Source organism: Pelophylax lessonae (assembly GCF_965119305.1).
Source record: "Pelophylax lessonae genome assembly, chromosome: 3".
Classification (NCBI taxonomy): Eukaryota; Metazoa; Chordata; class Amphibia; order Anura; family Ranidae; genus Pelophylax; species Pelophylax lessonae.
In genome coordinates this window covers 614751069-614764927 of record NC_138770.1, presented here as the reverse complement: position 1 = coordinate 614764927, position 13859 = coordinate 614751069, and the positions used below count along the sequence as shown (strand labels likewise).

The following is a 13859-nucleotide window of genomic DNA, read 5'->3' as shown; positions in this document are numbered from 1 at the left end:
TAAAATGTTACAAAAAAAATGAAGTTTTAATACTCATACTGTATAGGTACATTATCTATATCAGTGATTGTTAACTTGTGATCTGCCAGACTTTTTGCTCATTGGCTATCCTTAGTGTTAGTGTATTTTATGTGTGGCCCAAGACAATTCTTCTTCTTCCAATGTGGCTCAGGAAGGTTAAAAAGTTGGACATCCCTGTCCTAAGATATTTTCTTTAAAATTGTTTATATAATGAATTCATTTTTTTTTTTTTTTTTCTGAGTGGATTTCTGTGTTTCACTGCAATTAATCAGCCTGTCTGACCATCAGCTACTTAGACAAAATCTCAACCACACAGAAACTATTTGTTTCTAGTAAGTCAGACCTGACTGGTAGACTTGCACTGAGAAATAGTAAGAGCAAGTCACAGTGCTACTAATCAAGGAGCTTCTAAATAAAGCCAGATGTTTAGCACAGTTGTGTATCAATGCTCCCACAGTGGGATGCTTGTTAATGTTGACCTCACTAGGTTGTGCAATTTACTACTTTTTTTTATCTAAGTCTTTATTCATAGGAAAAAAAAGACTTTGATGTTGTTTCATTATGGTTTTTGTCTTTGCTGATTTTTTTTGGATACAGATCCTTAAATCCAAAGACTTAACATCACCAATGCAGCGTTACATAGACAGTAAAGTCGTGAAGACGAGAGCAGAGGGCGAGTGGTTGTCGTTTGATGTCACAGAGGCCATCAAGGAATGGCTTCGCCACAGAGGTAAGTCCAATTCAATTAGAAGACATTCTCTGTTTCTACACTATCTATCTATCTATCTATCTATCTATCTATCTATCTATCTATCTATCTATCTATCTATCTATCTATCTATCTATCTATCTATCTATCTATCTATCTATCTATCTATCTATCTATCTATCTATCTATCTATCTATCTATCTATCTCTTTCTGTTTATTGGTAAATCTCATCCTTTCTCTTACAGATAGGAATCTTGGATTTAAAATAAGTTTACATTGTCCTTGTTGCACTTTTGTACCTTCAAATAACTACATCATCCCAAACAAAAGTGAAGAGCTGGAAACCAGATTTGCAGGTACATTATTAGTTCCATTCTTTCTTTTATAAAAATGCACTTGCTGCTAACTTGATTAATTAATAAAGGATCATGTTGATATGGGTTGTTAGTAATTCTGCCAACTGAGAACTCCACACAAAAGTTACATTTCAATGTTTTCTTCTACGTGTTGGGGGCTCTGGTGGTGAAACCTCTTTGGTCTGCACATCTGCTGTAGCTATTACAAGGGGTCCCGATTCCCCTGTTGAATTTATTTTTCAGTTATGTTATGCATACAGCAGGAGGAGTGGGAAGACCCTTTGGAGATGAGGACAAAACTAGGAATTGTGAAGGGATTCTTCAGCATATCTAAACCCAAAAACAAATAATGTAGTATATTGCATCTTCCTGCCCTTAGATATGGTGGCTGTAATAATTTTCATTTTTCAGGACTTTTTAATATTTTCACCTGGTGAACCTGTCAGCAACATTCTTCCTGCCCTAGGGTGACTACTCTTACTCACTGTAATATCCAAAGTTGCTCTCCTCATCTCCATAAATTAGGTGGAAGTATTCTACAGTTCATAGATAAGAACTGGGAAAGATGATCACGTTGATTGAAATTTCATATAATGACAAACCAGCATGTGTTTTGGCCCACCAGACTCCACCTATGACAAAAATATTTTTTTTTTGGCTAGACTGACTCCGATTCATAGTCACTGCAACCCATAAGAAATAATCTGACCTATTGTGATAGATCAGTGGTCCTCAATCCTGGCCTACAGGGCCCACTAACAGGCCAGGTTTGCAAGATAACTGAAATACATCCCAGGTGATATCATTTTCTGCTCAGTGATTGCAGTACTCTAGTCTGCATCTCCCCAAGGTAATACTTAAAATCTGGCCTGTTAGTGGGCCCTGAGGACCGGAGTTGAGGACCACTGTGATAGATCATTGTAGTCAGAATAAAAACAAGAATTGTAGTTTTATTGCTGTACTTTGCAGATATAAAAAAAAAATATGAATTTGGAAAAAAGAATCAGCATCTGACCTTTCCAAGTGTCATATTTGCTGTGTGCTGTGGTTTCACTTGTAGGCTGCTACATTACTACTGTGTCTATGCTGAACTTTGGTTATGTAGTGACTGGTGGGTGAAACCACAGGGCACAGAGGGAACTTAGGCATCCGACACATCCAGAAGTGTCAGATGATGAAAATTCTTCAGTCAGCTTAGTGCTACATAAAAGGGAAGACCAGAGATACAGGTAACGGGATGGGACAGGTAAGTGTTATTATTTATTTTTTAACAGGTTATACTGTAACCTTACAGCTTAGTGTGTGCACATAGAGGTTTAATCTATCATTTTCTGCACATCTTTTAAAAGGTATTGATGACCCCTTCTTATACCCCATCGTCGACCACAAAAATTTCAAGCCTGGTCAGAAAAAGCATAACAGCCAGACCCCTCATCTATTACTAATGCTGCTGCCGTCGTACAGGCAAGAGTCGCAGCAGCCGAACCGGCGGAAGAAACGGGCTTTAGATGCTGCTTATTGTTTTAGGTGAGTAAATAATGTAGCCGTACAGATGAATGAATTCTCTGGGCCATGTAAACACAGACTCAATGTTAAAATGAAATTAGGATGGTGACGTGCTGAACTCCAAGCTTGGAGTAAGTCCTTAAAATTTAAATGTTTGCTTGAACATGGAAGCTCTCTATTGCCTAGTGGACCTCAACAGGATTCCGGGGAAATGCATCTTGTATAAAGTTAAAGAATGAGAGCCCCCAATCCATAGGGATTTGTCCAGCTACAGTACAGTAAATACCTTTACATGTCACAACAAAAGGGTCTTATCAAAAGTTAACATCAATCCCCCTTCACTAGGGCTTAGTGTTGTTATGCGACTGGAACCTGGAAGGGTGGGTACTCAATCAGTGAGTTGTCTGGCAGCCAATTTATTGGGACACACAGAGCAGAAAATAAACTGACAGGGGTTCTATCCATTCCATTTTTTGGGGTTTAAGATTTTTGTATTTTAACCAAAACTGAGAGACATGAAGACTTCCTTTGATGATCTCCTTCTGAAACTACTAGTTGGCTGGCTGGCTGTCTTTAACACAGTCAGTAAAATGGAAAAAATATCTAGACAAAGTCAGAACGACAGCCAGGCAAATCGTATTATTAGAAGTAGAGCTAAGCCTTTCACAGCCTGCATAATCTCTCTCAGCACCAGAGGCCGACCATAGTTTGTATATATATATATATATATATATATATATATATATATAGATCTAAATACACTTACTGGAACTTTTATTGCACTTTTTGACAGGAATGTTCAAGACAATTGCTGTCTGCGTTCATTGTATATTGACTTTAAGAAGCACCTTGGCTGGAAGTGGATTCACGAACCCAAAGGGTACAATGCTAACTTCTGTGCTGGAGCCTGCCCCTATCTCTGGAGCTCCGACACACAGCACACAAGGGTGAGTCCAAATGTTTCCTTCTCAGAAGAAGTGTATAACTTGATTATTAGCATTTCAATGTTGTATAGTGTATAGAGTGTATAACTTTACGCTGATTTCCCGCCAGCGGGGAGTGGGGAACGGGTACCTGTTTTTGACAGGTACCCTTCCCCACTTCAGGAAGACAGTGCTGTGGCACTGTCCCTCGGAAGTTCGGCCCCCCGCCTCCGTCGCTGGGCCAATTATAAAGCGAAGCGCGCTTCGCGCATGCACAGCAGGAAACTGGCTGTGAAGCGGAAAGGCTTCACTGCCGGGTTCACATACCTTAAATGGCGGTGGCAGCATCGGAGAGTCGATCCAAAAATCTGCTTTGGGTGCTGACATCGTGGGAACCCTGGACAGGTAAGTCCTAAAATGTAAAAGTCAGCAGCTACAGTATTTGTAGTTGCTGACTTTTAATTTTTTCCTGGGGGGTGGAACTCCTCTTTAATAACTAACCCTTCAAGAGGGTGTATGACCTAATTACTAACCTTTCAAGACAGTGAATGATTTATTTACTAACAATTCAAGATGGTGTATGACTGACTATTATTATTTAGGATGGTTTACGGCCTATTAACATTTCTACCTTTGCCAAATACTGTGGTAAATGAAGTATACCAGCAGCTAAAGTGAACTTGAACCCTCATCCTAGCGTTCCTTCTCTGCTTTATTTATAGTGAAAGAGCAGCTTAAATACTTCTTTAAGTACCCCTTTGTTTGATCACCTGACCTGATGAGACATTGATAACATGAACTCAGTTGAAGTGAAAGATCAGTAGGCAAGTTCATTCTTAACATTTATTCACTTTTTTTGGCCTTTGATGTACTATCACTGGGCAATAAGGAAAGCTTAGCTCTGGAAGGTGGGATCTGACTCCGGGTTCAGTTAAGTCAAGCCTGCTGCAATAAAATAACATCAAGGTTATAAATGGTGGGGGGGGTGGGGGGGGGGGTGGTTGTGAGTAACAGAAGTAATAGCAGATCACTTATACAGAGATTTTATCATTCAAATATTTCACACAGCTGACGAGTTCACTTTTAAGGTTTAGTCCACCCAATTCTGGTGTTTAGGGTATAGGTGAAGACTGATAGGTAGACTTACTTGCAGACTTCTGCTACAGTTACTTGGTCTAGTCCAGCTCCACTTATAGAATCACTGCTGAGGCTACAAGGATATTTTTGAGTTGTGGTACCCAATATGTAAAATAAACCTCAACAAAGTTCATTGTCACTGTCATAACAGGTGTGCTGACCTTACCACCAGTGTACCTGAAAGATATATAGTGGCAAGAATAGGTATGTGGACCCCTTGGCATCAACTGGTTTTCTTCATTAATTTGCCATAAAATGTGATCTGACCCTCATTAGATTCAGTTGAATTGTTTGTGTGTTATCATCTTAAGCACATAGTGTTTATCCATTGTTGTGACCTACTGTAGATGAAAATCAGATTACTGCAAGAAACCAGTAAATTCCCAGGGCCTCACATACTTTTCCTTGTATACTAGTGATCAACTGATATCGGTTTTTCGCTGCCGATACCGATATTTTGGCCAATGCATATCAGTATCGGCCGATATGCGCCAATATTTTCGTACATTTAAAACATTTTTTATTTTTTTATTTTTTTCTTGACAGGTACACTTGTGGAGGGATCTGGGGGTCTAAAAGACCCCAAACCCCTCCTCTGCTCTTAAAAACATTCAAAACGCCAAGTATGGCTGTTTTGAATGCTGTCATTGTTTTTTTAATCTGGGGCCAGTACCCGGAAGTGATGTCATGACATCACTTCCGGGTTTTTGCATAGAGACCTGATCAGAGCCGAACACGGCTTTGATGGGGTCCTCGGCGGTGTCCGGGTCTCCTGGTGGGAAGGGAGACCCGGGCGAACCGCATCGGTTGTCATTACAAGACAGCCGACCCTCGCCTATGGATGCCGGTATCGGGGTGATGCCTCTAGCTGCAGGCAACACTCCGGTACAAGAACTTTCCCGAAATATCGGCAATATCAGTAACCTCCGGGGCTGATTCCAATATGAAGAAAAAGAATTGGCTGCACTACAGATGAGGTCAAAATCCATATTTATTGACTGGACATCCTAACGTGACAATAGTGACAAGGTAGACGCGTTTTACACACTACAATGATTAAGCACACATTGTAGTGTGTGAAACGCGTCTACCTTGTCACTATTGTCACGTTGGGATGTCCAGTCAATAAATCTGGATTTTGACCTCATCTGGAGTGCAGCCAATTCTTTTTCTTCATTGATTATTCACGGAGGCGAGCCGGTGTGTGTCATCAGACTTTCATACCACCTTGAGCAGTGAGTTCCTTTTCTTTGATTGCCGATTCAAATATATCGGGGAAAGTGCATATCGGCCCTCAATATATCGTCTTTGTTGATAATCGGTCGATCCCTAGTGTATACATAAGAAAATCTGCTACCTCAAGGGAGGCCAACTCACCTTCAGCCCAGGGTCTGTGCCTGGTTCTAGTTTTGCTTCTCCAAAATTTGAGAATCCAAGAAAAATGGTCCACACACGGAAAATCCAGGCTCAGGAATTATTTTTTAATCAGAAAATGATGAACAGGAATATGACAGTGCCAACATATGCTAACCCTGCCATTGAAATCCCAATCTTTAACATGGTCATGTCATTTTAAATGTCATTATTAAATATGTTTAAATCTGTAGGTTTATTTTAAATAGTACCTGGTGATCCTGCCATTGGGGACCTTGTTCGAACACTTCCTGTTATGTGGTGGCCGCGCTCTGTCCCTGTCTCCCAAACTGTGCTTCTCTGTTGTCACCTTGTCACACAAGCTTTGGATGCAGACAAATGGCAGTTTTTGCACACATTGAACAGGCATGGTCCACTACTGTCACTTTCCAAGAACCCTCCTGGAAAATGCCACGCAGCCATTAATGGAGCAGCGCCATCAGCTAGCTGACAGTTGGGCTACCAATTTAATAGACCTGACAAGTAACCCAGTGGCCAACTAAAGGAGTGCACACAGCAGGTTAGCAACACTACCACTAATAAAGAGTCAGTGGCTTATTGCTGTCAGCCTGTAACAGGAAGTGATTTTACTGGCAAGATCTCTAGGTAGGAAACTTTACAACAGATTTACAAAAAAGGATTTCCTTAAGAAAATATATACCGAAAAACAGATTCTGGGATTTCATATACTTTAACTAGTTACATGCAAGGCTTTCTTACTTGCAAGGACAGCTTTACAGAAAAATGAGTAATTGCTGAGCAGAAGCAACAGTTTCTCCAGATACTAACCCGTCAGAAATATCTGTTAGGCATTTACTGTGCATGAGATGCTTGTGCAAGCACTGTATAATATAGCCACTGTGGCCGGGATGAACAGAACTTCTGTTCCAGTCTTAAATAGCCAATTGAACCAGCAGGAAAAGGTCACTTTGTGTTTTACTAACCTATTAATAATATCCTTATTAATCCATAAGCACCACCACTGGGTCACCTATTCACTGCACTCAGCAGCCGAAATAACATTTGTTTTATACAATGTTTATCAAATTCCATCTCACTCAAATATTGTTCTTTACAAATACAACTCCTTTTTACTAGAATGAATGCCTTATAACTGACCAGGTACTATAGATTTATCATGATGGGTTTTTTTTGCTTATTTAACCACTTCTGGACCGAAAGGTTTTACCCCCTTAATGACCAGGCCATTTTTTGCGATAACTGACAATTTTGCGGTCTTGCAACCCTTTACCCAAATAAAATTGATGTCCTTTTTTTTCCCCACATATAGAGCTTTCTTTTGGTGGTATTTGATCACCTCTACTATTTTTATTCTTTACGCTAAAAACAAACAAAGAGTGACAATTCTGGAAAAAAAAACAACAACGATATTTTATACTCTCTGCTATAAAACATTGCCAATTAAAAAAATTTAAAAATCAAAAATTGTCATCATTTTAGGCCAAAATGTATTCTGCTACATATTTTTGGTAAAATAAATCCCAATAAGTGTATATTGATTGGTTTGCGCACAAGTTATCACGTCTACAAACTAGAGGAAAGATTTATGTAATTTTTACTTTATTATTTTTCTTTTTTACTAGTAATGGCGGCGATCAGCGATTTTTTAATGAGCCTGCAACATTGCGGCGGACAGTCAGAAACTGACTTTTTTGACACGTTTGGGGGGACCAGTGACATTACTACAGTAATCAGTGCTAGAAATATGCACTTTTACTGTTCTAATGACACTGGCAGGGAAGGGGTTAACACCGGGGGCGATCAAAGGGTTAAATGTGTCTCTAGGGTGTGCTTTCTTACTGTGTGGGGAATGGGCTTGCTGAATGAACAATTAGTTGATGTCTTTGTTCCTATTGGGCAGATTTGGACAGATTTGGGCAGATTTCTCCTTACTTTCTGTTCTAATGACAGATTGCACAAAGACAGGAAGTTATAGGAAATGCTCCACTTTAAAGTGTATGTAAAACCTAAGGCAGGCCATAGAATATGTGATTTTCTTTTCTGCAACCACAGGTTGCAAAAAAGAAAACTGCTCGATGGAGGAATCCCTCCCGCAGAAGTAATTGCATGCAGAAAAACCAACACGCTGGTTGTACTGAAGTCGATCAATGGAATGACTTCAGTACAATCAGCCTGCCCATACATGGATTGAATCTCGGCTGGTCCAGCTTTACAATACACTTCTGTTATTTACTCCCTTTTGGTCAGTTAAAAATAGCATTGAGTGTTTTGCTATATCTGTTTGATGAGGGCAAAAAAATACCCAGTGATCATGCCAGAAATCTTGTGGGCTAAAAACTTACCATTTACGGATTGTACGAGAATTGTTTCCAGCTTTGGTTGTGGACTAGGAGAGGAGGAAGTGTTATGTAGTCTTAAAACACTTTTTGTTCCTGGGTAACAGTGCTGCCTTTACATAGATACAGTACAGTGAATGAACATTCACCCTAGTACAGGCAGGATTGCCAGGTGAAAATAAAAGGAATAATGCCTAAATAAGGAAAACGAATGTAGCCACCACATCTAAGAACTGGTAGGGTGCAAAACATTAAATTTTTGTTCATTTAGATACGCTTTAAAGACTACTATCTTTTACCTTTTATCAGTACAAGTCAAAAAAACGTTAGTTTCTAAGTGAGTGTCAGAGTGACAAGACTGCACCACCATGTTATGGTAGGGCAAAGATAAATTGGCATTAGGGATGAGCTCGGTTTGGTCCCCCTTGGGATACAGTCACATAATCCTATCCCTGCTGGTCCAGTCACCCCCTTCCCCAGCAGCCTCATGTTAAAAAAGGAGGGGGGGGGGAAATGGTACTGCTTGTGACATCATTGACCAATTATGGGCACATGGCCATATTAGGTCAATGTCATTGACCCAATATAGTCATGTGGCCATTTTAGGAAATACCTCAGGCACAGCTGATTGGCCAGGTGGGGTGTGATCATGTAACAGCTTCCAACGGGTTCTGCAGAAGGAACCCAGCTCATCCCTAATTGCCAGATGTTTTCATTCTTTCCCACTATCCAAAACGAAAAAAAGTTACAACTTATGTGTTTTTTTTCTATATTTCACTTTAACAAGCCTCATTTTTTTTCTCCTACAGGTTCTTGGACTGTACAACACCATTAACCCAGAAGCTTCTGCTTCGCCGTGCTGCGTATCTCAAGACTTAGAATCTTTAACCATATTGTACTATGTTGGGAAAACACCGAAAATCGAACAGCTCTCAAATATGATCGTAAAATCGTGTAAATGTAGCTAGACCTGACAATACGGCATGTGTTTTAGTGGGGGAAAAATCCAAAACATTTGAAAAAAAAAATGTAAAAAATAGGGCTTGTTCAATCAGTGTTATAATGTAAAAAAGGGGGAAAAACGGTACTAGTGTGAACTTTTTGAATTTTTTTTTAACTGGCAGAAAATTCAAAATATTGAAGGTTTCATTAAGGGTTTTGTAGTGACTCAATTCTAGATCCTTGGAGAGGAGCATTACCCCCTCTCCCTTGCTGGTTAATGTTCCTGTGTTATAGTGGGAGACTTGGGCCAAAAACATTTGATCTCAGTGACTGGCAGAATGAGCCCTTGTCTCTTCACAAAATTAACTTGTTTCTCGTTAAAATCATTCTCCTTCTCTGGTACTTTGTTGTATGCACAGCTATAGCGTGAAATATGTTGGTCTTCTTCCACATCTGTTTCTTATCCGGCTTTACTTTTCGATATTCTATTGCGTGCAAATGACATCAGCACAAAACAAAGAGGAAAAAAGCCTCACAGTGAAGACACAATTACAGAAAATAATGTCTCAATGCTTTCTGAGCAATGGCGAATTACAGAGAGACATTTATTTAAAAAAAAAAATAAACACTGGAAGAATTTATTAGTTTCATTATGTGAAAGAAAATGAAAACAGGAATATCCCTTTAAGTGCAGTTAATGCATCTGCTCTTACTTGACCTGCCTATTGTGTTCTAGTAGTCAGTCCACAAACCGCTTAGAACACCATTATTTTGATGATGATCTTATTTATTATTTTACCATGAATTTTGTGCTGAAACACAGACCAAACAAATAGCTCAAATCAAATAATGGGTGATAATAAAGGTTTTTTAGCTTACAGATGTACTTTTGAGATGAATGCACCATTTTAAGTGTAGTTCTACCAAAGCTGTTAAGGATGGACAGTGGTGGTTTTCTCTCTCCCACTGGTTTCCCGAAACATTTAGGGTCCAGATGGGGATGTCCTCCTCTGAGATTCTGACTTTGGCCCTGAGCTATAGACTCACTTTGGCCACCTGCAGAACAATGGTTTTGCCTTCAAGGGTCTATATTTATAGCCACAGGTAAAATATTATAGGTGCATTACCACATTGAAAATCCATATGTAGGGGCTGGACTTCTTGTCTGGTCTTCAGTTGTTAAAGGAACACAGGAGATGACTGAAACCACTGGCGTTTAACCATTACAAAGTTACTAGTTTTGGGTGCTCTTCAAATTCAACAATACGTGTTGCCTATATTCAGTTGATGAAGCTGTTTGATGGACGTCAAGAATGCAGCTCACAGTTGAGCTCTCATCTATGCTGAAATAAAAAATGGCTATCAGTACACTTTTTGGGGAAGCTATTTATAAACAGATACTGAGAACTAGTAAGGAAGATGGCTGATGATGGGGTATTTTATATCTTCATACACATTGGATCAGTCCCTAATATGCTTTTCAGAAGAAATGTATAGTTTCAGCTGCCCTATCAACTTGAGACATCTCTAGATAGTTAGCAACAAAGCAAGGTTTGTACTTTTCCTTGGTAAATACATTTTCATTGGAAATTTTAGTTTACTCTAAGTTAAACACCTCTGCATGTGTTAAGAAATAAATACACATTTTTGGTTTTGAGATCACATTGATACTGCACAACTAAGGTACATGGACATTTAAGGGGAACTTTTTTTTTTTTATTTCATATTTGTTAATCTTTCTTTTTTTGGCACCTGACCAATTTGAACTGCCTCAAGAATGGGCAACATTTACATACGTCCCCCAAAAGTCTTGTTGTTTTTGTCAAGGCCTATCTTACATTTTCTGCAAAAAAAAGAAAGAAAGAAGAAATCTGCATCCTACTGACCACTGCCCTTTTTTCCCTACAAAAACTAGGCCTTAAACCTCAAATGTATTTTTTTTTTATAATGTTTATTAAGCAGGAAAAAATAAATCATTAAAGGGTATGTAAAATCTAAGTATGTACTTCTCTTTTGAACCATTTTTATCTGTTAAATATACATTTGAAAGTGTTTTGTTAAATCTGTTTGATAAGTGCAAAAAAATACCTATGCCAGAAATCTTGCCAGATTATAACTTCCTGTGCTCTCAGCCTGTGCTGCACTCATATAGGTTATTCCCAGCTATCTACTAGGACTAAAGAAACAATCTTCTCTGTGTTATGAAATAGAGGGGAAGGTATTTGAAGTCCAAATCAGGGGAACAGCTTGGGGGGGACAATTCTGCTCCATAGATGAGTTTGCATTGTTACCCTTGCACAGGAAGTGTGTTGCTGGCAGGATCACCAGGTGAGAATGCAAAAAAAGTGTTTACATAAGCTTTAACTCCTTAAATAGTATTAATTACCTATATTGATCCTTTGGAATGGGTTCTTGAATTTTTTGTTGCCCTTAATGATACATGTTCAAATGTAGGATTCACCTGTGTTCAGTGGGAAACCTAAAAAATGTTCTTCTTGCATTTGGGAATTATGTATACAACCCTGTCAGAGATATGTCAGAGCATTTAATGCTGACAGTCACATTCAGAGTATTTTGTAGATATAGCTGCATTATTTAAATGCATTGCAGCTTTAATTGTTAGAGGACCATAGATGTCTATGGTTCCTTCAACAACAAAGCCTGGCCAACAGTACAAGAGCTTATAAAGGCATAAAGATACAATATAGTTAATACATATTATTTACAAATAAATGCGCTTTTGCGCTTATATTAAATCAGAGGAGTTGGCCTTTCAGGAATTTTTAAAGGGGTGGGACATGGGTTATAGGAGGCCATGGAAAATTAAATTTAGGCCGTGCCTTGAGATTAGGCAGTGCAGTTCGAGCATATCAAGGCAGCCGCCAACCTTGACTTTATACAGGCCTGTTGGGAGGTCTTTGTCTATTTAAGTGATATGATTGGTGTATATATTGCCTTTCTAGTATAAAAAGCACATCTGTAATTTTTCTGTACATAATAAAAAAAATAAACTAAATCAGTAATCACCATACGTTACAGTCTACATAAAAAAAAACAAAAAACAAAAAAAACATAATATGTTAATGCAAAAATCTCTGATTGTATGAGGCATTTGTTTGTTATTGTAAATTTAATTTAGTAAACTAGTGAAATATTTAATACGTACCGGTCTAATCAACAGACCTTTACTATGATGCTGTATAGCTATGCTATGTTTGTTCCAGGTATATGTAACTGTACCAATAGTATTACAATAGAGGAGTTGTAGCCTCAACTTTTTTTGGAAACAGTTCTGTAGATCTTTGTTATAAATCATGGGGTAGATTTACTAATATTGGTGCACACAGAATCTGGTACAGCTGTGCATAGTAACCAACCAGCATCTAACTTCATCTTGTTTAATTAAGCTTGCACAATAAAACCTAGAAGATGGTTGGTTACTATGCACAGCTGCACCAGATTCTGTGTGCTCCAGTTTTAGTAAATTTCCTCCCATGTGTAATATGTACCAAAGTTACAAATTACATTACTTTACATTACATTACAAAGTGTTGTTTTGGAAGTCCTCAGATATTTTTTTCCTTTTTGTAGTAGGCCAGTATAAGTTGAGTTCTGTTCAATGACTTGCACTGCAAATATTTTTTAGTATTTGCATCTTTCTTATTGTTGTGCCATACAATATCTAATGGTTGTTGATTTTACAGTCCACTCAGGGGAGAACTAGGCTGGGGGGCAGTGGGGCATTTGCCCCCTGGGCCAATATCAATACAATATGTTGGGCTGGTGGCCCTGACCTGCAGTCAGTGATACATGCTGGAATTTTTATAGCTACCTGCCACCCATTTAGACCTGTGATCACCGAGTCTGACATCTACTTGTTTTGCAGCTCTGCGATGTGACAGAATGCTGAGAGTTGCAAGGGAAAGTGATGCTGAAAGATGCAAAAAGTGTTCCACAATAGGCCATTTCTTTTAGGAACACCCACCTTTCACAAGGCCTACTAATCCAATAAGTGACTTTGGTCCTTTGCATTGTACACATTCTTTAGCCCACAGAAATTTGTCCTTACAATGAACATTGGTTGTGTTTGCCCTCCCTGGCCAAAGGGTCCAAGTCCTCCTCAAAATCCACTTCTGATTTTTAAAAAAAAGCCCATTTATTAAGTGCCTTAACCCCTTGAAGACTAATCCTTTCTCTGACACTTGTTGCTTACAAGTTAATATCAGTATTTTTTGCTTGAAAATTACTTAGATGCCCCAAACATTGTATATATTTTTTAACAAAGACCCTAGAGAATAAAATGTCAGTCATTGCAATATTTTATGTCACACTGCATTTGGGTAGCGGTCTTTCAAACGCAATTTTTTTGGAAAAATACACTTTCGTAAATTAAAAAAAAAACAAAGCAGTAGTTAGCCTAAATTTTTTTGTAATAATGTGAAATATGATGTTGCGCAGAGTAAATAGATACCTAACATGTCATGCTTTAAAATTGCACACACTCGTGTAATGGCGACAAACTACGGTACTTAA

General features: G+C 38.7%; 1 protein-coding gene across 1 annotated transcript in view; it reads left to right on the top strand.

The window, feature by feature from the left end:
* Nucleotides 1–9891, top strand: part of TGFB2 (transforming growth factor beta 2) — a 220830-nt gene extending 210939 nt beyond the window's left edge. Inside the window, exons 3-7 of the mRNA XM_082252625.1 lie at nucleotides 619–751; nucleotides 977–1087; nucleotides 2437–2614; nucleotides 3387–3540; nucleotides 9194–9891. Of these exons, the coding sequence (XP_082108751.1) occupies nucleotides 619–751; nucleotides 977–1087; nucleotides 2437–2614; nucleotides 3387–3540; nucleotides 9194–9352 (735 nt within the window). The 3' untranslated portion in view covers nucleotides 9353–9891. The remainder of the gene's footprint in view (nucleotides 1–618; nucleotides 752–976; nucleotides 1088–2436; nucleotides 2615–3386; nucleotides 3541–9193) is intronic.
* The last annotated feature ends 3968 nt before the right edge of the window (nucleotides 9892–13859 follow it).